Source organism: Cervus canadensis, chromosome 2 (genome assembly GCF_019320065.1).
Source record: "Cervus canadensis isolate Bull #8, Minnesota chromosome 2, ASM1932006v1, whole genome shotgun sequence".
Classification (NCBI taxonomy): Eukaryota; Metazoa; Chordata; class Mammalia; order Artiodactyla; family Cervidae; genus Cervus; species Cervus canadensis.
This window is the reverse complement of record NC_057387.1, coordinates 14100154-14124184: the sequence shown is the minus strand read 5'-3', so window position 1 is coordinate 14124184 and position 24031 is coordinate 14100154. Positions and strand designations below refer to the sequence as shown.

The 24031-nt window shown below is 41.2% G+C and overlaps 2 protein-coding genes across 6 annotated transcripts in view; one reads left to right on the top strand and one right to left on the bottom strand.

The window, feature by feature from the left end:
• Positions 1 to 17274, bottom strand: part of GON4L (gon-4 like) — an 88740-nt gene extending 71466 nt beyond the window's left edge. For 3 of the 5 annotated variants that reach the window (XM_043454220.1, XM_043454244.1, XM_043454247.1), the window contains exons 1-3: positions 17199 to 17274; positions 14852 to 15373; positions 7580 to 7771 (exon numbers count right to left, since the gene is read on the bottom strand). In XM_043454220.1, the coding sequence (XP_043310155.1) occupies positions 7580 to 7771; positions 14852 to 15347 (688 nt within the window). In that variant the 5' untranslated portion in view covers positions 15348 to 15373; positions 17199 to 17274. Of the gene's footprint in view, positions 1 to 7579; positions 7772 to 14851; positions 15374 to 16190; positions 17052 to 17077 lie in introns of those variants that run through there. The other 2 variants (XM_043454227.1, XM_043454237.1) reach the window with 2 other exon arrangements.
• LOC122432410 (arginase-2, mitochondrial-like) lies at positions 9677 to 11077 on the top strand. Its single transcript, XM_043454321.1, has one exon. It carries the CDS (start codon positions 9729 to 9731, stop codon positions 10791 to 10793), a length of 1065 nt encoding a protein of 354 aa, XP_043310256.1. The 5' UTR covers positions 9677 to 9728; the 3' UTR covers positions 10794 to 11077.
• Positions 17275 to 24031: the final 6757 nt, after the last annotated feature.

The following is a 24031-nucleotide window of genomic DNA, read 5'->3' as shown; positions in this document are numbered from 1 at the left end:
CCTAGGGGAACACAAAGGGCCGGGCGTGCAGGACGCGGGGTGTGGAGCAACACACCCCATGTGGCCGCGGCAGAAACCCACAAGGTGAGGAAGGGGTAAGGAAGGCGATGCCAGGGGCCCACGGGACCTGCCCCGCCCCCGGCAGGACGGCCGACCGCCCACACTCGGTGCATGAGCGCGCTGTGAGCCACCATGGAGGCGCGGAAGAACAAGGGGGCAACCCCGCCCTTCCCCACTGGGGGCCCTGGCACATCCACCCGCCCAGGGGCAGGAGACATTGTAGCCGGTCCAGATTCCTTAAAAAACTGGAAACAGAACTGCCATTGGACCCCACAATCCCACTGCTGGGCATACACCCAGAGGAAACCAGAATTGAAAAAGACACATGTACCCCAATGTTCACTGCAGTATCATTTACAATAGTTAGGACATGGAAGCAACCTAGATGTCCACTGGCAGATGAATGGAGAAGGAAGCTGTTGTATATACACACCATGGAATATTACTCAGCTATAAAAAGGGATGCATTTGAGTCAGTCCTAATGAGGTGAGTGAAACTGGAGCCTATTATATATAATGAATGAAGTAAATGAGAAAAAGAAAGACAAATACTGTATATTAAAGCATATATACAGAACTTAGAAAAATAGTAGGATCCTACATGCAGGGCAGCATAGGAGACACAGATACAAAGAACAGACTTTCGGACTCAGTGGGAGAGGGTAAGGGTGGCATAATTCAAGAGAATAGCACTGAAACATGTATATTACCATATGTAAAACAGATGACCAGTGCAAGTTCAATGCATGAAGCAGGGCACCCAAAGCCAGTACTCTGGGACAACCCAGAGGGATAGGGTGCGGAGGGAGGAGAGGGAGGGGGTTTCAGAATGGGGGACACATGTAAACTGTGACTGATTCATGTTGGTTGATGTATGGCAAAAATCATCACAATACTGTTAAGTAATTATCCTCCAATTAAAATAAATTAATTTAAAAAAATAAAATATGAGAGCTAGGAACTTCCCTGGTGGTCCAGTGGTTAAGACTGCACTTCTAGAGCAGGGGGTACAGGAACTAAGATCCTAAATGCCATGCGGTATGGCCAAAACATGATAAATAAGTTTAAAAAAAATTAATATAAATAAATAAAACATGTAGAGCTAAAACTGACAAAACTGAAAGGAAATATAGACAAATATACAATTAAAGTTGGAGACTTCAATATGCCTTTCTCAATAACTGTCAGAATAGACCAAAAGAAAATCAGTAAAAATAGAGAAGACCTGAACAGTGCTATCAATCAACTTGACCTAATGACATTTATAAAACAGTGTATCTCAAAACAAAAGAAAACATATTCTTCTCAGATACATAGGGAGGAGCTACCAATGAACATTATATTGGGGCCACAAAATTAACCTCAATAAATATAAAAGTACTAAAATCATACAAAGTGCAATGTGAATTCAAGGGAATTAAATTAGAAATCAGTAACAAAAAAATAACTGGAAAGTCTTCAAATATTTGAAAATGAAAGAACACACTCCTAAAAAGTCCCAGTGGATTTTTGTTTTACTATTATAAGCCTTATGGTACTCTGTAACTATAAAAATTACTTTAACAAAATCAGGTTCTAAAACAACACAGAATAGTACTCCAGTTTAGTTCAGTTCAGTCGCTCAGTTGTGTCCGACTCTACAAGCTCATGGACTGCAGCATGCCAGGCTTCCCTGTCTCCAATCCTGTACAGAAAATTCGAATGTGTGTGTCCCCCACAAAACTCATACTCTGAAAGCCTTACCCCCAGTATGGCTATATTTGGAAATGTGTCTTCTAAGGAAGTAATTAAAGTTAAATGAGTCCACAAGTTAAATGAGTGGGAATCTATGATCCCACAGGATGAGTGTCCTTATAAGAAGTGATATCAGAAAGCTCACTCCCTCTCTCACACACATGCACCAAGGAAAAGGTGGTGTGAAGTTATAACGAGAAGGCAGCTGTCAAAAGAAGAAAGTTCTCAAGAAAACTGAATTTACCAGCACCTAATACTGGACTTCCCAGGCTCCAGAACTGTGAGAAAATAAATTTCTGTTGTTTAAAAGGAAAACTGATACATCCTGTAGTAGTATTAGAAAAGTTTCAAATCAGTGACCTAAGCTACCACTTTATGAAACTAGAAAAAGACCAAATTAAACCCAAAATAAGGAAACAATAAAATAGTAGACAACAGCAAAAACCAGTGAAATAAAAAACAGAAAAGTAGAGAAATTAATGAAACCAAAACCTTGTTCTTTGAAAAACTTCTAGATAGAGTGATTAAGAGAAAGATATAAATTAACAGCATCAGGAATAAAAGAACAGATACCATCATAGATCCTGCAGACATTAAAAAGACAACAAAAGTGGTTAAGCATGTGCCTGCCAACGCAGGGGACACAAATTTGATCCCTGGTCCAGGAAGATCCCACATGCCTCGGCAACAAGCCCATGAGCCACAATGACTGAGCCCATGCCCTGGGGCCTGTGAGCTGCAACCACTGCGCCCACGCACTGCAACTTCTGAAGTCCATGCACCCGCCTGGGGCCCGTGCTCCACAAGAGAAGCCACTGCAATGAGGAGCCCAAGCACCACATCTAGAGGAGCCCCTGCTCACTGCAACTACAGAAAACTCAAAAGCAGCAACAAAGACCCAGCACTGCCAGAAAATAAAGAAATAAATAAACCTTAAACAAAATAAAGACGACAAAGTAATATTATGAAAAACTTTGTACCAATAAATTCAACAACTTAGATGGAACAAATACCTTGAAAGACACCAACTGTCAAAGCTCATTCAAGAACAAATATATAATTAAATAGCCCTTTATCTGTTAAAGAAATTGAATTCATAGTTAAAAGCATCCTACAAAGAAAACTCCTGGTCCAGATGGCTTCATTGGTGCATTCAATAAAACATTTAAAGAAGAAATAAAACCAATTCACAAACTCTTCAAAAAACAAACAAAAACAAAAAAACACACAGAAGAGGAAAGAACACTTTCCAACTCATTGTATGAGGTCAGCATTACCCTAATACCAAAACCAAAGACATTACAAGAATACAGACCAGACACATAAATCCTTAACAAAATATTAGCAAATCAAATCCTGCAATTAAAAAAAAAAACACCTATATCATGATCAAGAGTTGATTTCTCCCTGTCATGCAAAAATGCTTTGAAATTTGAAAATCAATCAAGATAATTCACATCAACAGACTAAAACAAAAGATAATCTCAAGAGATGCAGAAAAAACTTTTCATAAAATCCAACATCAAGTCATGATAAAAACTCTCCGCAACCAGGAATAGTAGAGAACTTCCTCAGTCTGATGAACAATAGCTATAGACCAACGTCCTACAGCTTAGTGGTGAAAACTGAGTGCATTTCCTGTAAGAGATCAGGAACAAAGGAAAAGATGACCACTCTCACTACAGTGATAACTTATTCACGGATTAGTCGACTCAGTATTGTTAGGATGGCAACTTTCCTAGCACTTCCTGGTGGTCCAGTGATTAAGACTCTGTGTTCTCAATGCAGAAGGCACAGATTCAATCCCTGGTCGGGGAACTAAGATCCTGCATGACCCAGAGTATGGCCAAAAAAATGGCAATTTTCCCAAATGGATTCATAGATTCATTATCAATCAATAGCCTAGAGAATATTTTTGAAGAAAATGACAAGTCAATTCTAAAATTTATATGGAAATGCAAAGTACCTAGAATAGCCTAATGTATTAAAAAAAAAAAAAGGTTGGAAGATTTATGACTACCTGATTTCAAGACTGTGTGATATTGGTGAAAGCTTAAATATTAATACATAGATCAACAGAATAGAACAGAGAGTCCAGGAAAGACTCACACAAAATTGCCAAATGACTTTTTCACATAGATGCAGAAGTAATTTAATGGGGAAAGAAATCTTTTCAACAAATAGTGCTGAAACAATTGGACATCCATAAGCAAAAAAAGAATCTCAAATATACCTCACACATTATATAAAAATTAACTCAAAATGGAGCATATACACCTGAATGCAATGTGTAAAACTACAACTTCTAGAAGAAAACAGGAAAGAAGCCTTCATAGCCTTGGATTAAGCAAATGTTCCTTGACACAATAGGAAAGCATAAGCCATAAAAGTAAAACCTGAAGTAGCTCCCCATGGCTAACACTCTTAACAATTCAGGCAAAATAAATCATGATAAATGGCACTGTAATTCAAATAATGAAACAAATATGCATGAGTCCACACTCATATAAAAACTGAATAAATAAATGAGGGAGAAGAGGCTGTTCTTCTTTACAGAAAAATTGCAATTATTAAATGTAAAAGGAATGACAGAAATAAAAATCACCTTTAGAACAACACAGTAACTGCTGCAGGTGATCAATAGCAGCTAAAACTAGGGGGGGGGTTAAGTTTGAGGAGAAATAAGAATATATGCATAGTTTCAAAGTATCTTGTGCAAAATATGTAGTAATTACAAATGGAATATTGGCAAACAACAGAATAATAAACAAACATTTCACCAAAAAGTATCTACAAATGGCCAATAAATACATGAAAATATGCTTTCTATCATTATTCATTGGGAAACTGCAAGTTAAACCATAAGGAAATACACCCAGTAGAAAAGACAGAATTAAAAAGTCTGTTAACTGCTCACAAGGATGTGGACCAACTGTAAATCTCATACATTCCTGTTGGGACTGTAAAATGGTACAGCTACTCTGGAAAACAATTTAGCAGGTTCATATAAAGTTAAACATAGACTCATTGTAAGACCCAGCAAAGTCACTCAGTCATTTCCCCAAGAAAAACAAAAACTTATTTCTATCAAAGAACTGTATGTGAAGGTTTACAGTAGCTTTAATTGTAACAAGTAAAAACGAGAAAGAACCAAAATGTCCATCAACTGATGAACAGATAAACTGTGGTACACCTATGCAATAGAATACTACTCAGTGATGAAGAAGAACAAACATGAATTAACCTCAAAAGCATTACACAAAAGTGAAAGATACCAGATGCACACAGTACTATAAATCAACTATACTTCAATAAAAATTCAAAAAGATACCAGATGCAAAAGGTTCCATACACACTATATAACATCTATACATACCACTGTGTGTGCTAAGTCACTTCAGTCATGTCAACTCTTTATGACCCCATAGACTGTAGCCCACCAGGCTCATGTCTCTATGGGATTTTCCAGGTAAGAATACTGGAATGGATTGCCATTTTCTTCTCCAATGTATAACATTGTAGAAAACACAAGATTATAAGAAAAAAATTGAGATCAGGGGTTCCCAAAGGCTAAGAATGAAGGACTGCAAAGGGGGATGAAGGAACTTTTGGAGTGAGAGAAATGTTCCATATATTGACTGTAGTAGTAGTTACACAAATATATATACTTCTCAAAACTCACTGAAAAAATTTTATTGTATTGAATTCCTACTTCAGACTTCCCTAGTGGTCCAATGGTTAAGAATCCACCTGTCAGTGTGGGGGACATGGGTTTGATCCCTGGTCTGGGAAGATTCCACAAGCCATGAAGCAACTAAGCCTTTGTACCACAACTACTGAGCCCATGCTCTAGAGCCCGCCGACCTCAACTACTGAAGCTCAAGTGCCTGGAGCCTGTGCTCCACAACAGAAGAGAAGCCACCACAGTGAGAAGCCCTCACGCCTCAACAAAAAGAAAATCCGAGAGTAGCAAAGAAGACCCAGCACAGCCAAAAATTTAAAAAATTAAAGATAAATTTTTAGTTAAAAAAAGGAAATTACATCTCAATAAACCTCAACATTTAAAAAGAATCTATGTAACTCTCCACATTAACAGAATAAGGGAGGGAATTCCCTGGCAGTCCAGTGGTTAAGATTCTGCACTTCCACTGTAGGGAGAAAGAGTCTGATCCCTGGTCAGGGAAATAAGATTCTGCATGCTGTGCAGACCAGCTACCAAAACAACAACAAAAATAAAAAACAGAATAAAGGAGAAAAACCATATGATCATCTTAACAGAGATTTTTAAAGAGCTGCTGCTGCTGCTGCTGCTAAGTCACTTCAGTCGTGTCCGACCCTGTGCGACCCCATAGACGGCAGCCCACCAGGCTCCCATCCCTGGGATTCTCCAGGCAAGAACACTGGAGTGGGTTGCCATTTCCTTCTCCAATGCATGAAAGTGAAAAGTGAAAGTGAAGTCGCTCAGTCGTGTCCGACTTTTAGCGACCCCATGGACTGTAGCCTATCAGGCTCCTCCGTCCATGGGATTTTCCAGGCAAGAGTATTGGAGTGGGGTGCCATTGCCTTCTCCGTTTTAAAGAGCATTTAACACAATTCAATATGGGATAAAATGCTCAGAAAACCAGGAAAAATTTTCTGTAATCTGATACAATAATATATCCATAAAAAGCTTATCACTATCATTACACATAAATAGGAATACTAAACACCTTCACCCAAGTTCAGAAACAAGACATGGATATCTACTATTACAGCTTCTAATTTACACAGCAATGGAGGTCTATTACTTGTAACAAGAAAAAGAAATCAGAAGTGTTCACTTTAAAACTGTTTGTTATGCTAAATAAAGAAGTCTTTACTCATTTGTCTGTATATGTTATATTTCACAAAATATATTTCAAAAAAACTTGAAGGAGGCCTAATTCTTTTTCTCTTTTTTTAGGAGGCCTAATTCTATGACCTAGCAGTTCCACCCAACAAATATTAGGCACCAATGTTTACCAAAAGATTTCTAGTACAATGTTCACAGCAGCACCAATCAGAGTAGCCTACAACTGGAAACTATTCAAATACTCATTAAGAGTTGAATGAATAGGGGGCGTCCCTCGTGGTACAGTGGATAGGAATCCACCTGCCAATGCCGGGGACACAAGTTGGATCCCTGGTCTGGGAAGATTCCATGTCCGGTGGACAACTAAGCCCACACACCTAGAGCCTGTGCCCCGCCACACGAGAAGCCACCACAGTGAGAAGCTCACAATGAAGAGCAGCCGCCTCTGACAAAAACTAGAGGAAGCCTGAACACCAGCAAAGACGCAGTGCAACCATAAAGAAAGAAAGAAAAAAATTTTTTTTGAAGAGCTGAATGAATAAAGAAAATGTAGAATATTCTAACAATGGAATACTATACAGCAATGAAAATGCAAGCACATGCAACAATGTGGACCAATTTCATTTAAACATAATGTTGAATGGAAAAGGCAGTCAAAAAACATACATTCATAAGATTCCATTCATATAATGTACAAAACAGGGGAACTAATCTATGCTGCTTTGAAGTCAAGATAATGTTACCCACGCGTGAGGTGTCAGTGATAACTGAAAGGAAGGACTTCTGGGTACTGGTAATACTCTATTTCTTGATCTGGTTTCTGGTTACATGGGTGTATTCAACCTTTGAAAGCTCAGTGAACTTGGGTATCTTGAAATATTTGCAGTTTTCGGCCTATTATAGTTCAATAAAGAGGGGGGCTTTTTAATTAAAAGAAAAGAAAAGAAAGCCTACCCATTGGAATAAAGAGTCCACCATCCTCTGTCTCTTCCTCAGCTTGGTGAGCTAGAGTCCTGAGTGGCTTTTCTTGAGGAGAGGCACAGACATCTGGCTGAGATGATTTCCTAGGTGGGGCTGCAGGTTTTGCAGAGTGGCTGTCTGATGGCAAAGAAGGCATCTCCCCTCCAGAATGCATTTGAGATTTTCCTGAAAGAATCACAAATACTGCTCAACATTTTGTCCATTCTCAATTATACTCTGTCGTAGAAATCAGCATCTTGTTATAAAGTCCTTTGTAGTTAGATTACTTCAATAATGATGCATTTACTACACAGGCATTCCTCTCTCTTAAAGACAGTGTCCAAAGAAAAATACTGAAATCAAAGCTCAGGTGCTATTTACTCACCCTTAATGTCAGGGAACTGAACTAAGTAATTGCTAAGATCTTTCTAGTTCTAATATATTTTTTGAGCTATGCATTTTTTCCCTATGAAAAAATCATATTCATAATTGTAGGACAGGGAGTGTGCTCCTGATGACAAAGTGACATTTTATATAGATGATCATTAATACCACATTTAATCAACTATAAATAATACATGTATCAACTATATATATCTAATATATATCAATGATTATATGTCAACTATAAAGGATACATATATAAAAAATGTCCTAAACTTTCTGACTCTGTAAATCAATCTTACGGAGCATTAGAGTAAAAATCACCATAACACTGTAAACACATGGTTACACAGTTCATTATGCAACTTTTTCCTTTCCTCACCTCAGCTCTTTTTGGTCTTTTTGGTCAAGCCTCACAGTTGCGGGATCTTAGCTTCCCAATCAGCAATGAACTCGGAGACCTGGCAGTGAGAGCACGGAGTTCTAACCGCCGAACAGCCAAAGAATTCCCTCCTCAAGTCAACTCTTAATAAGTGCTACCTTTCTGCCCTTTCTCCATGAGGGACATTAAAAAGACAAAGAAACATTCATGCAATAGCAAAAGCAAACATTAAAATCTGATTTCATAGAGAAAAGAATATATCCTGGACTGTGTGTGCACAGATCTGTACAATATACACAAGGCGCTGTTGAACAGTGATTGCTTCTGAGAAGACGACTTGGAAAATACGAGGACGAAGTGAGAGGGTGCCTAACTCCTCCCTGTGCACTTCCTGGATTTAGGAACTTTTTCCCACGTTTGTGTACTACACAGTCAAAAAAAATTTTTTTTTCAAAAAAAGATCAAGTTATTTGTTATTAATACTGAACTCCATTCAAAATAGATAGTACTTGTTTAGACTGCTATCCCATCAACATTGGCAGCTTCAACTGACATAAACAAGATTTTAAATGGGAGGACACTTCCCTCCAACAAAGAAAAAAAAAGCCTTTACTTTCAACTAAAGCATGACTCAATCCTTAATTCTATTTACTGTTAATCTTATTTCCTTTACTTCTGGAGTCGTGATTACTTCACAGTGTCAAAAAGGTTAAAAACTGTGGCTTTAACAAGGACTGTACAAGGAGTTGAATCCTAAATCCAACAAATCAAAAGTTCCTCTCAGGCAAATGTCTTGTAAGAGGGAGGAACTTCAATCAGTAACACAGTAGAGCTTTCTCATTAATCAGCAATCTTTAACAATTTTTAGAATTAATGTCTAATATTTAAAAACTGAACTGACACAAATGATTTTTTAAAACAAACATACCAGAACCTTTACATCTAACCAAAATACAAAAGTTCAGTTTGGTAGATAGAGCTTCCAATAATACTTTTTCCACCTCAAACATCTGGAATGACTCCAAAACTGCCCCTACAGTTTATCAGCTGCAACATACTCTACATAGAGGAAAAGTTCCTTTTCTCTGCAATACTTTTCTCCCTGATCCCATCACAGTGCTTCTCAATTTAACTCCCTTCTCACAGAACTCCTCAGGATCCCACTCTTCCTTTCCTCTCTCAATGTGCTAGATACCGAAGACTTTAGAAAGAGAAGTCAAGAAGGGTAAGAGACAGAGAAGGAAAAGCCTTATTACAGAGCATGGCTGTAGCTCCTTTACCGCCAGCCTAGAAACTTCAAATTAATATGAAAATAATTGCAGTAGGCGATCCGCACGCAGCAGGCTTCTGGGTCTGCTACCTCCCGCGCTGCCCATCATGTCCCTGAGGAGCCACCTCTCGCGTCTCCTCCGGACGCAAGTGCACTCCGTCCGGAAGAAGTCTGTCCACTCCGTGGCTGTCATTGGAGCCCCATTCTCCCAGGGACAGAAGAGAAAAGGAGTGGAATATGGTCCCGCTGCTGTAAGAGAAGCTGGCTTGATGAAAAGGCTCTCGGATCTGGGCTGCCACCTTAAAGACTTCGGAGATTTGAATTTTACTCCAGTTCCCAAAGATGACCTCTATAACAACTTGATAGTAAACCCTCGCTCGGTGGGCCTGGCCAACCAGGAGCTGGCGGAGGTGGTGAGCCGAGCCGTGGCGGGTGGCTACAGCTGCGTCACGGTGGGAGGCGACCACAGCCTGGCAATCGGTACCATCAGTGGCCATGCCCGCCACTGCCCAGACCTTGGTGTGATCTGGGTTGATGCCCATGCTGACATCAATACACCCCTCACCACTTCATCTGGAAATCTACACGGACAGCCAGTTTCATTTCTCCTCAGAGAACTACAGGACAAGGTACCACAGCTCCCAGGATTTTCCTGGATCAAACCTTGTATCTCTTCCCCAAGTATTGTATATATTGGACTAAGAGACGTGGACCCTCCTGAACATTTTATTTTAAAGAATTATGATATCCAGTATTTTTCTATGAGAGACATAGATCGACTTGGTATCCAGAAGGTCATGGAACAGACATTTGATCTGCTGATTGGCAAAAGACAAAGGCCAATCCATCTGAGTTTCGATATTGATGCATTTGACCCTACACTGGCTCCAGCCACAGGAACCTCTGTTGTAGGGGGACTGACCTATCGAGAAGGCATGTATATTACTGAGGAAATACACAGTACAGGGTTGCTCTCAGCCCTGGACCTCGTTGAAGTCAATCCTCGATTGGCCGTGTCAGAGGAGGAGGCCAAGGCTACAGCCAGCCTGGCAGTGGACGTCATTGCTTCGAGTTTCGGGCAGACAAGGGAGGGAGGGCATGTTGTCTACGACCAACTTCCTACTCCCAGCTCACCAGATGAATCAGAGAGTGAAGAATGTGTGAGAATTTAGGGAATACTGTTTGCTGACAGGTGTGTCACAGTGGGCATTCCAGAGCCGTGAGGCGTTTGTGGTGACAGATGTGAATGATCATCTGGGTCAATACTGCCTTAATGAGAACATTTGTGCACTCTCACAATTGTCAAGTTGCCTTCCCTTTCATTTTGGTGACCGATAATAGTACTGTACATGTACTTGGTTTTTTGAAGCTCACAGGGTATTAATATGTCGGAGCACTATGTAAACTTAAAGAAGTCATAAACGACATTTATTACCTTGGTAAAAAAAAAAAAAAATATGAAAATAATTAGCTGAAAACTGTAAAAACCAACTAATTATAAGTTGAAATCTGCCTAAGTTAATCATTTTTGAAGGCAAAGAAAGGGGAAAAAAGACAAAGGAAACATTAAATCAATTTTAAAAGAACAATTAAAATTCTAGAGAATAAACACCATTATGGAGAAAGGTCTAATCACTAGCACTTGCAGTCTAGAAACAATTTTACAATATGTATCAATTGTAACACAATGCTGATACTTACAAATAGCCTAGATGTTTTTCTGCTTTTTTCCCCTAGATGTTTTTTCTGCTTTTTTTTTATTTTGATAATCAAAAAACCAAAATGTTAAATAAAGCAAAACAACAAAAAGATATGCACTAAATTATAACAGTGATTGAGTAGTAAACTTATGGGTGATTATTTTCTTCTTTCAATTTTCCAGTATTTTCCAAAATGTATATACATATATGAATTTACAATATTCCTTTTTTCTTCCTGCTTTTCATGTGACATGTCTCTTTGGCAAAAAAAAGTTACTTGGGGGGAGAAAGGAGTCAGGAGTCCTAACGTACTTCTTTTATTGGCATTACTTGTATACATGGCTAATTGATATATTGTATGGTGGGAGACTCAACTTTCATTTACCCAGCTTAATGTAGTAGTAGTGGTAGTAAAAGTCACTCAGTCGTGTCCGACTCTTTGGGACCCCATGGACTGTAGCCCTCCAGGCTCCTCTGTCCATGGAATTCTCCAGGCAAGAATACTGGAGTGGGTAGCCATTCCCTTCTCCAAGGATATTCCTGATCCAGGGATTGAACCCAGGTCTCCCGCACTGCAGGCAGATTCTTTACCATTTGAGCTACTAGAGAATTCCGACCCAGCTTAATGAGGAGTAGTATTAACAACATTACAGATAAACTCTAAAAAATGTTTTACTGTACCTACACTTGAACATTTATAAACTTACCATTAAAGACAACTCTAGAGTTCTCCCTGGTGGGTCCAATGGTTAAGAATCTGCCTTGCAATGCAGGAGATGCAGGCCCAATCCCTCGTAGGGGAACTAAGATTTCCACAGGCCACAGAGCAATTGAACCTGTGTGCCACAGCTACTGAGACCTCACAACAAAGTTGCAGAGTCCATGCACCGCAATGAAATAGCCCGCATAATGCAAAAACTGTCCCACATGCCACAACTAAGACCCAACACAGCCAAACAAATAAATAAATACTAAAAGAAAATGCGACAAAATCTTAACAACTGTCAATTCGGGGTCATGAGTACTCAGCAGTTGGCCATGTTGTTATACTAAAAAGTAAAAACTCTACCCTCCACTCTTCAACTGGTCAGACTTTAAACTCCTGCTTAATTTTACATTCCTCCCCTAGTGCTTTTTTTTTTTTCATTTATTTTTATTAGTTGGAGGCTAATTACTTCACATTTCAGTGGGTTTTGTCATACATTGACATGAATCAGCCATGGAGTTACATGTATTCCCCATCCCGATCCCCCCTCCCACCTCCCTCTCCACCCGATTCCTCTGGGTCTTCCCAGTGCACCAGGCCCGAGCACTTGTCTCATGCATCCCACCTGGGCTGGTGATCTGTTACACTATATCCTCTAATGCTTTAATCCCACATCTTCCTCCATCTCTTCCAACCTTCAGGTCACAAATACAACCAAGCCAAGGAAAATATTCAACAGTTTTGCTGCCCTCTCTAGCTATTTCCAATTCCACTCCACTGCACAAATTATCACTGGGACTTTCATCCTTCCCTCATTAATGCCATCATTCAATTTCCTTTTCCCAAAACTCCTAAATCTACTCTTAAAAATCATCAGCCCTCAAACGAGGTATTTTCTTAGACTTCCCTGGTGGCTGAGTGGTAAAGAATTGGCCTGCCAATGCAGCAGACTCAGGTTCATAAAATTTTTTTTAAATATAGTATTTTCTCATGCATCATTATATCTCCTTTGTCACTGAATTTTTTTTTTTTTGTCACTGAATTTTAAATGAAGTATCTGTTTTTAAAACTCTCTACCCTCCTTGACTTTCACTACTGATACTTCTCCAGATTTCCCTTCTCCGTCATCTTCTTCCATGTTCCTTTCTATGAAGAATAACAATGGAAACTTCTCTAATCATACCTCTTACCAAACTTTAATCTCAGTTTTCCATTTTTCCTTGATGGCCCCAAAGTCATCTCACACTCCACATATTTAAAGCTAAACTCATTAAACCTTTCAAATACCTTTCCCAGGAAAGCATGCTTCACCATGCCCCAACCCAGATATCTTAAATGGTATCAGTCTCTGAGAAATATTAATTCTTCCTCTGTAATGTCTCTGTGCTTTCCTGGTAAAGAAACCCCTGCCAATGCAAAAGATGCAGGTTTGCTCCCTAGGCCAGGAAGATCCCCTGGAGAAGAAAATGGCAACCCACTCCAGTGTTCCTGCCTGGGAAATCCCATGGACAAAGCAGCCTGGCAGGCTATAGTCCATAGGGTGGCTAAGAGTTGAACACAACTTAGCAATTAAGTCACAACATCTCTAAGACACACCTTTCTTCTCTATCCTTACTGCCAACATCCTACAGCAATACTTTATAAGGTCTCAATAGCATAACAGCATGGCTGTGTGCAGTAATCTGGATCTATCATTTCTATCTGAAACCCTGCTTTCCTTCCTCACAAACACAGCACTTTCACGTATTTGTAGAAAATGCTATTCTACTTCCACTCCTTCACCCCAACCTATCAAATCTTCTCAATCCACTAAATGCCAATTTTAAAAATCCTAATTTCTTGTACCACACTAGCACTTAACCACATATTGTCTTAAGCTGTTCCAAAGGAATTATGTGCTCGTGTCTTGTCTTCCCAACTAGACTAGAAGAGCTTTCTGAGATCAGAACCATGCCTTCTGCTTCTTGTATTTACTAACTGGATATAACCTTCAGGAAAAGTTTAAAGCATGAAAAGCAAAGCCTTCTGGGACTTCCCTGGTGGTCCTTTGGTTAAGAATCCACCCGCCAATGCAGGGGACATGGGTTTGACCCTTGGTCCAGGAAAATCCCACATGCCACAGGGTAACTAAGCCCATGTGGCACAACTACTAAAGCCCATTCACCTAGAGCCCATGTTCCGCAACAAGAGAAGCCAAAGCATTGAGAAGTTTTTGCATCACAACAAAGAGTAGCCCCCTCTCACTGCAAGTAGAGAAAGCCTGCTGGCAGAAACAAAGACCCAGTGCAGCCAAAAATTTAAAAAAAAAAAAAAAAAAGCCCTTCACAATCCAAATACAATCTACCACTCAAGTGATCACCCATACCTCTTCTGCTTCTGCTTCTGCCAGATTCTTCATGGCCTAAGAAATTCCATGCCATCACTCTATCAAACCATACTCATCCTTCAAGTCCTAAGGGTTATGGCATTTCTGGAGAGCCTATCCAAATGACAGAGGCAGTAATCTCTCAAGGTCCACTCCATAAACAGCCATCAAATCACAAAAGGACATACACAGTTCATCCCTCCAGAAATAATGAAAAGGCAAGAGAAAGGAAAGAAAAGAATAAGGAAGATGATCAAGGAAATGGGAGGGGAAAAGAAAGCTTCTACCCATTTATAATCATACCGTTCAGTGCTGACACTTACAAGCACCACAGCTCCAATTCCAAACCCAACCAGCATCCCCTTTCAGAAATGCTGTTTTGTAAAGGCACTGCAGGGAGTGCAATGACAAGCTTGTACTGACAAAGAAACTGTAACCTGAAGATTTTCCATGTCTTACCTCCTCCTTCCTTGACTTCTTCACCAGGCTCTTCTGAAAAAGGCTCCTTAGCAATAGGATGATCACCTCTGTCTTCTTGAGTAACCAACCCAGGTCTGAGTGTAATTTTCTTCCCTCTCCTTGAGCTAGTGGCCTGAAGTTTTCCTTTACCAATGTGTGTATTTACAGGCTGAGAAGACTCCAAGGAAGGTAGGGTGATTTCCTGAGAGATGGCCACATCCACAGCTTCCAGAACTGCAACATTTGTGTTGTCGGTGAGCATCCTAGAGCTCAAAGATGGGTCCTCCATACCAAGCTGAATTCCTGCATCCTGCACTTCAAGGTCAGCTGCTCTGCCATGACTTGGACTCCAGGACAGGGACACTGAACCCAGGTCTTTAACTTGGTCAGATTCTGGTTTAACAGCTGACTGAAGGTCTAAGTCATCTTCCTCCTGGCTGCCCTGATGTTGTGGGGACTCTGTCAACGTAGTTCTTCTCTTCTTACAGGGCAACATTTTCCAAGTCCCACTTTTGTTCCATCCTGAAAGGATAAAGGCAAGTTCTTATCACCTTCTTATTAAGGGTAATAACATCTCCTCAAACATATTTTCACTTATTCATGTTCAATCATGAACACTGTATATTACACCAAATGCACAATCTCCCATTAGGTGGACAGTGAGAGACAGGTTAGAAAAGCAGAATTCGAATCCTAACTCTCTTACTGGTTAGTGTGTTATCCTGCCTGAGTGACCTCTCCAAACTTCGGTTTCCTCAACTGTAAAAAATAATAATTTTTCTAAACTTATGGAGTTGTTATAAGGACTAAATAGTAAGCAATTAATAAGTGTTAGTTATCATTATTACCATCAGGGAGGGAGAACAGCATGATGCTGAGAGTACACTGTGGAGTCAAACTACCAGCATTTGCTTCCCAACTAGACTTCTCTCTAGTCTTGTGACTTTGTATGAATTATTTAACTTGAATCTGTTTGTTTGCTTTACAGTGAAATAAAAGTTGCATCTATGAAATTAGACAGTAATTTATTAGATCAGTAAATGTTTGCAATTGTTGGTTACATACACAGGTTATTTCCATTAACAGAAACAATCCAAAAAAAAGTGTGGATATGTAAAACGGTGAAACTATACTAACAGAAATTCTGTACTGAAAACAAAAGTTGCATCTACAAAATTAGTAATATACTTTTTTTATCAAAAACTGTTTTCTATGAAAATTCTGGACTCTTGGCTTCAATTCAAATTATCACATTTTAATGGCAACACTATCCTAAAGTGGAGGTATCTTCTCATTTGTTCTTAGAAACTATTTGCAAACCTCTTTTTTTCGTACTTACCACTTTTTCGATTACTTCTTGTCTCTCTCCCATCACCCTCCCCACAATGTGCTTTTTGAGGGAAAAGATTCTTTCAAGGAATTCTACTAATACTCAACAATATCTGCCCTATTGCAGACACTCAATAACTGTTCCCCGAATGAATGAGTGTGTGAACTTCCTATTCTGTGCATATTCTATGCAGGCTTGACCAAGAGCATTATATGGAAACTAACTGCACCTTTCTACCCAAAAAACCTTTATTCTCAGGTTTTTGAGCTAGGTCCAAGAATAGAATACACTGCCTTATGATTGATACAGTGAGTTCTTCATCACTAATAATGTTCAAGTAAGGCCTGAACACCCATCTACCAGACACCAGGTGAAAACGTGGACTAGAGGATGGCAACATAAAGTACTTTCTAAGAGTCTGAACTATAAAGTTAGTTTTAAACCACTTTAATTCCTCAGCACAGGCCAAACCAACTTTTGTCCGTAACTTGATAATTAAACTTCAATAAACAAGTAAGGATTCCTCTGACAAGGGAAAGCTGAGGGAGAATTAGGGTAGTGGCATTAGTTCAGGCAAGTCTTACATTTCAGATAAATTACTGAGGTCAAAAAAAAGGTGGGGTGGCGAGGGGGAATGAAAAAAAGAAATACAGCTACTATTCAGTCAGTAGCATGCAGGAATCAGCTCAGGAACAACAAATACAACAGAGGTTCTGCCCAATCTCTGGGAACTGCAATCAAACCAACAGGAGGAATGAAGGCAAATCCGGTGGCAAACGTGGAGCGGACCCCTCCTGGAAAAAGATTTCACAAAGGGGTCCTAACTGCTCTTTTCACCTCGACGCGGAACGCTGGCCCAAGTCTCCACTCCCAGACAGACACCTTCACTTCCCTACCTCTGTCAAGCAATCCTCACCAGCCCTAGACCAAACCGCCTCAGCCTGGACATCCTTCGTCCGAACGTACAGTTCCAAGCTGCCTGTTCCCGCCCCACCGCACTCGACCCAGTACCCTCACCAGCCAGCCGGATCCCGCGGAAACTCAGCTTCGGTATCACCGGAAGTCAGTCAACGGCAGCGACTGACGTGCTCGCCCCCAGGTTGCGGTACGCCGCGTCAGGGAGTCAAAGAGCATGCGCTAATCTCAGACGCCATTCTATTTTAGGGCACAATGAAGCCGAAAGGATAGTACTTCCGTTGTGGGCAAAAAAGTTTAAAGGCAATACCTGTCTCTCTCCACGGAGCAATCCTACTCAAAACAAAACTGGGTATTAAGGTTCAGTGGTTTAAGTTGACAGTCCTCGCCGCAAAACACCTGGAATAGGGGACCCAAGAAAATGGAGAATTCATGAAATTTCAGAAAGAATTCTTGGGTTACAAATAGTACAGTTTCCTGAATAAAGCAAAAAGTAAGGAATTTCAGAAAAACATCTACTTCTGCTTCACTGATTATACCAAAGCCTTTGACTGTCTGGATCACAACAAACTGGAAAATTATTAAAGAGATGGGGAATACCCAACCACCTTACCTGTCTCCTAACAAACCTGTATGCAGGTCAAGAAGCAACAGTTAGAACCAAACAAGGAACAACAGACTGATTCACAATTGAGAAAGCAGTACATCAAGGCTGTATATTGTTACCCTGCTTATTTAACTTATATGCAGAGTATCTCACGCTAAATGCCAGGCTGAATGAAGCACAAGCTACAATCAAGATTGCCAGGTGAAATATCAATAACCTCAGATATGCAGATGACACTATCCTAACGGCAGAAAGGAAAGAGATACTAAAGAGCCAAAAAGCTTTTTTCTTTTCTTTTTTTTTTTTGGAGGTTGGAATTGCCTTTATTGGGGCAAGCCTGGCAGGCCTGCTGTGGATAAGGAGCTTCTTGATGAAAGTGGAATAGGAGAGTGAAAAAACTGACTCAAAACTCAACATTCAAGAAACTAAAATCAAGGCATCCAGTCCCATCACTTCATGGAAAACAGATGGGAAAAAATGCAAACAGTGACAGAATTTTTCTTGGGCTCCAAAATTACTGTGGGCAGTGACTACAGTTATGAAATTAAAAGACTCTTGCTCCTTGGAAGAAAAGATATGACAAACCTAGACAGCATATTAAAAAGTGGAGACATTACTTTGCTGACAAAGATCCATATAATCAAAGCTATGGCTTTTCCAGTAGCCATGTATGGATGTGAGAGTTGGACCATAAAGAAGGATAAGCGCTGAAGTATTGATGCTTTTGAATGGTGGCATTGGAGAAGACTCTTGAGAGTCCCTTGGACTACAAGGAGATCAAACCAGTCAGTCCTAAAAGAAATCAATCCTGAATATTCATTGGAAGAACTGATTATGAACCTGATGCTCCAGTACTTTGGCCACCTGATGGGAAGAGCCGACTCACTGGAAAAGACCCTGATGCTACGAAAGATTTGAGAGCATGAGGAGAAGGGGGCGACAGAGGATAAGATGGTTGGATGGCATCATTGACTCAATGGATATGAATTTGAGCAAACTCTGGGAAATAATGAAGGACAGGGAAGCCAGAATGCTGTGGTCCGTGGGGTCGCAAAGAGTCGGACACAACTGATTGAACAATAAGTCTTTAATTCAACCCACAGTAATTATTAATATCTGTATAATACTCTGCTTATAAAATGCTTTCACTTATCACAGGTGATTCTTTTCAATCATCACAATAAATTCTATGGGACAATGGCTATTATTATACCTCCTGGTTTAAACAAGACAAAATTTTGGCTCAGCTGTGTAGGTGATTTCACGAAGATGCACAACTATAAGATGGAATCAGATATCCTGACTCTAGGTTCTAATGTATTAATCCGGTTTCCAGGAAGGTGCCTGGAACACAGACAAAGGCCAATAAATTCAATACATGTGTTTTGAATGAGTAACTCCTAAAACCATGTTCTTTCCTCTTTTCTAGAAGTACAGAATGTCAAAGCTGGAAAAATACATTCATGTCGCTCTTGTTACAGGTGAACCACCAACAAATACTTACAAATTTGAATAATTTACTTGACCTGATCCTGTCTGTAAACAGAATTGAAGTGGGATGAAAGTATCCACAGCCAAAAATGGCGAACTTAATGTAATCATGGAGATAACCACCAATAGTGACTCTAACCGAGAATCATCCTAACTCTTTCAAATTCCAAGGAAGTCTCTAGAAGCTTCCAGTTTAGTTTCTGTCCTGTAGATCGGTTGGTTTGCTCTCTCTCCCGTGCGCTTTCTTTCGCCTAAGCAGTTCTCAGCACCTGAAACTTCCAACAATGATTAACTTTGGTACTCTTCATTAGTCTTTTTTTAAAAGCAGCTTCAGTTTACACATCGCAGAATCCATCCATTTTACTTATACAATTCAATTATTTTCAGTTAATTTTCAGCGTTGTGCAACCGTCACCAGGTTTGGTCTTTAATCACAGCTTTTAAAGTTTAAAAACATTTCAATAATAACATTTAGTGGTCTCAGAAATGCATAACAATAATGCAATTGATATTTCAAATGCAGGAAATACAGAATTTTATTTTTGCAAAATCCTGCTTTCCCCTCGCCCAGAACATTCTGCTGCTATATTAAGCCTGGGGAATCCGAATTACAAGATATAGAGGATCTCATATGATAAAGTACATACACTTCTCCTTCATCAAGCCTTGAGGATTTCACCTTATAGACCCACAAGCCCTAAATAGGTGGGGTCTCATTCTCTCGAAATCTTGGCGATGGAAGGGATGCCCTCCCAAGGATCTTCCGGAAAGGGGCGGAGTTTGCCTTCCGGAACTTTTCGGACAGAGGCGGAGTCTTTTGCCTAAGGCCGTTCGGAGGAAGGAGGGGCCTACCTCCTTCATCAGGAGGATGAAGGACCAGGAGGATACCTGGTCCTCCTGGCGTCAGGACCAGTCTGTCTGCACCTGCATCCTTAGCTCAGCGCAACTCTGGAACATCTTGAGAGGCGACCGCAGCTGTCAACCAGGGACCAGACCGGCGCAGGAGGCATCCACCAGATACCTTCCCCCTCCCTAACCTAATGCTCTGCAGCGGCGGCCTCGGTACCCACTGGAGGCCCCAGACTTGTCTGACCATTGCAAAAGCATTTATAGCAATAGCCTCTGATTACGACATGGCTGAGATCGCCAACATCCGACCTAGCTTTGGTAAGTAGAAATCTGGCAAACTAAGCCTGGGGTAGGTGAAACCGTTGCCAAGCCAAGGGAGCTCAGCGGCTGGGCAGAGCGTGCAGCCCAGATCAAGGCCTTCAAGTGCCAGTCCCTCTAGAATCGGGCCTGTGGTGGTGGGTAGAATCGGGCCTACGGTGGTGGTATCGCGGGCAGTGGACAGCGTCCGAACCTGGGCCATGGGCTGCAGGACCTGAGCAGGCCGGAGTCACACCGAGGGTGGGGACGTCCAGGATGCGAAAACCTTGGATGGTGCACTGTCAGTGCCGCTGGAGGTGGGAGACAGAGAGCCTGCGAAGGACGTGAGTCCCTCCTTCGCGGGGAGGAGAGGTGAGGCAGGCCGAGCCCTCCCCCTTGGGGCACGCAGGGCGGTGCCCCTTCCTCCCCCTCCCACTCCTCAGGGCTGCGGGGGAGGGAGGTGGCAAGGGGGATGGGGCATCAAGATGGCAGCTTGGAGACCGTGGGCTGTGTGGCAGGCAGCCAGGGGAGGCGGCGGCCTCTGGGGAAAGAAGGGTGCGGGGGTGGAGAGCAAAAAGGAAGCCACTCCTGAGGCCGGTCAGCTGGATGCTGGCGCTGGGAGGAAACGTGAGCCCTGCCGTGTCTGTTCTGCATCGTAATGGTGGGGTCCGTCCGAAGCTACCAAATGGCGCTTGGCGCTGCTGGGCTGGGGGATGACGTGATGTCTATTTCTGGGCCTCCTGGCAGCGCCTAGGCTCTTCTTCTCAGGCGTTTGTTCTCTGTTTCCCTGGGCTGGCTTTTCAAAAAGGGGGACTCACTCGCGCTGGTGCTGGCGGGGGCCCGATCCGGGCCGCAGGGGGAGGGGCGCAAGAGGCCGAGCCCGGGGGAGGCCGCTTTGTGTACCAGAGAAAGCATTACGTCATCTCGAGCGGCTGGTCCCAGACCCAACCCTACAGGCTCCAAGATCAGTTACACTCCCTGGAGCAGAGAGTGGGGTGGAAAATAGGGAAGCAGATGGGAAAGAAAAACTCACAAGGAAATTTTTCCTCTGGGGGATTCCTCCAAAATGTGTTAAGGTATCAAACTTCCTGTGCTGTGTTTTCCTAGCTCCCAAAGAGAAAAGAATTGCCCTGCTTCTGCCTCAGTCCTATCCCAGTTTGGATGGGAGAAGCCGGTGAGAGAGGGTTCTTTCATTTCCCTTAAGAGATTCTATGTCTCAGAGACAATCCAGAAGGTCTGAGCACCCAGACTCCAGTGTTTAAGGTGGGACGACAATCCAACTAGGAAATGGCTTTTCTTTTTCCTTAGAGAATGCTCTAAAACATGCCTGGCAGAAGAATACAAAAAAACAAGAATTTTTGTTTTTATCAGAAATAGAGAACTTCCTATGTGTCATGACCAGGGCAGATGAAATTATATTACCCTTTCTGTGATTTGGACCTTGCACTGACAGTATAAGTCAGCATTAGCCTAGGTATACTCCAAGCTTGGTTTTTTTTGTTTTTTTTTTTAGCTTGTTTTGACCTAAACAATTAAGTTATTTTTACTCAGACTCATCAAGTGAGGTCTCCTATTGCCCATCAATAGGTTTTGAAGGCCAAATAGAATTTTACATTTATCCCTGTTATATGTAATCATATTGACCTCATCCTGTTTTCAATCTGTGGAAGCTGGAATTTTTTAAAAAAATTTATTGAGGTATAGTTGACTTAGTGTTTTGTTAGTTTCTTATGTACAGCAAATTAAATGAAATATATATATATGTGTACATATATACACACACACACATATATATATATACATGTATATATATAATTTTTCATTATGGTTTCTTGTTCTTCTTCATCTATCACCAAGTCATGTCCTACTCTTTGTGATCCCATGGACTGCAGCACGCCAAGCTTCCCTGTCCTATCTCCTGGAGTCTGCTCAAATTCATGTACATTAAGCCAGTGATGGCATCTAACCATCTCATCCTCTGCCTCCCTCTTCTCCTTTTGCCTTCCAACTTTCCCAGCATCAGGGTCTTTTCCAATGAGTGGGCTCTTCACATTAGGTGGCCAAAATATTGGAGCTTCAGCTTTATAATCAGTCCTTCCAATGAATATTCAGGGTTGATTTCTTTCAGGATTGACTGGTTTGATCTTGTAGTCCAAGGGACCCTCAGGAGTCTTCTCCAGCACCAAAACTTGGAAACATCAACTCTTCAGTGCTCAGCCTTCTATATGGTCTCTCACATCTGTACATGATTACCAGAAACGCTATAGCTTTGACTAGGCAGACCTTTGTCAGCAATGTAATGTCTCTGTTTTTTAATGTGCTGTCCAGGTTTGTCATTAACTTTCCTTCCAGGGAGCAAGCAGCTTTAATTTCATGGCTGCAGTCAACATGCGCAGTGATTTTGGAGCCCAAGAAAAGAAACTCTGTCACTGTTTCCACTTTTTCCCCATCTATTTGCCATGAAATAATCAGACCAGATGCCATGATATTAGTTTTCTGAATGTTGAGTTTTAAGCTAGCTTTTTCACTCCCCTCTTTCACCTTCATCAAGAGCCTTTTTAGGACTTCCCTGGTGGTACAGTAGTTGAGAATCTGCCTGTCAATGCAGGGGACATGAGTTGAATCCCTGGTGTGGGAAGAGTCCATATGCCAAGGGCAACGAAGCCCATGGGCCACAGTTACTGACCATGCTGCCCTAGAGCCCCTGCTCTACAAGAGAAGCCACTGCAATAAGAAGCCCGCACACAGCAACTAGAGAGTTGTACCTGCTTGCCGCAGCTAGAGAAAGCCTGCACACAGCAATGAAGACCCAGTGCAACCAAAAATAAATAAATAAAGAGCCTTTTTAGTTCTTCACTTTCTGCCATAAGAGTGGTATCATCTGCATATCTGAGGTTGATATTTCTCTCAGCAATCTTGATTACAGCTTGTGATTCATCCAGTCTGGCATTTCACATGATGTACTCTGCATATAAGTTAAATAAACAGGGTGACAATATACAGCCTTGTCGAACCAGTCTGTTGTTCTATCTGTTGCTTCTTGACCTGCATACAGGTTTCTCAGGAGACGGTAAGGTGGTCTGGTATTCCCGATCTATTTAAGAATTTTCCAGTTTGTTGTGATCCACACAAAGGCTTTAGCATAGTCAATGAAGCAGAAGTAGATGTTATTCTGGAATTTCTTGCTTTCTCTATGATCCAACAAATGTTGGCAATTTGATCTCTGATTCCTCTGCCTTATCTAAACCCAGCTTGTACTCCTGGAAGTTCTCAGTTCATGTACTGCTGAAGCCTAGCTTGAAGAATTTTGAGCATAACCTACTAGTATGTGAAATGAGTGCAACTGTATGACAGTTTGAACATTCTTTGGCCTTGCTGAACATTGTTGTTCTTTGGGACTGGAATGAAAACTGACCTTTTCCAGTTCAGTGGCCACTGCTGAGTTTTCCAAATTTACTAATATATTGAGTACAACACTTTAATAGCATCATCTTTTAGGATTTTAAATAGCTCAGCTGGAATTCCATCACCTTTACTAGTTTTTGTTTGCAGTAATGCTTCCTAAGGACCACTTGATTTCACATTCCGGGATGTCTTGCTCTAGGTGAGTGACCACATCGTTGTGGTGATCCAGGTCATTAAGACCTTTTAAAATATAGTTCTTCTATGTATTCCTGCCACCCCTTCTTAT

Bases quoted from the DNA above. Each gene is read 5' to 3' on its own strand.
- LOC122432410 (XM_043454321.1), top strand. From the start codon at position 9,729: ATGTCCCTGAGGAGCCACCTCTCGCGTCTCCTCCGGACGCAAGTGCAC.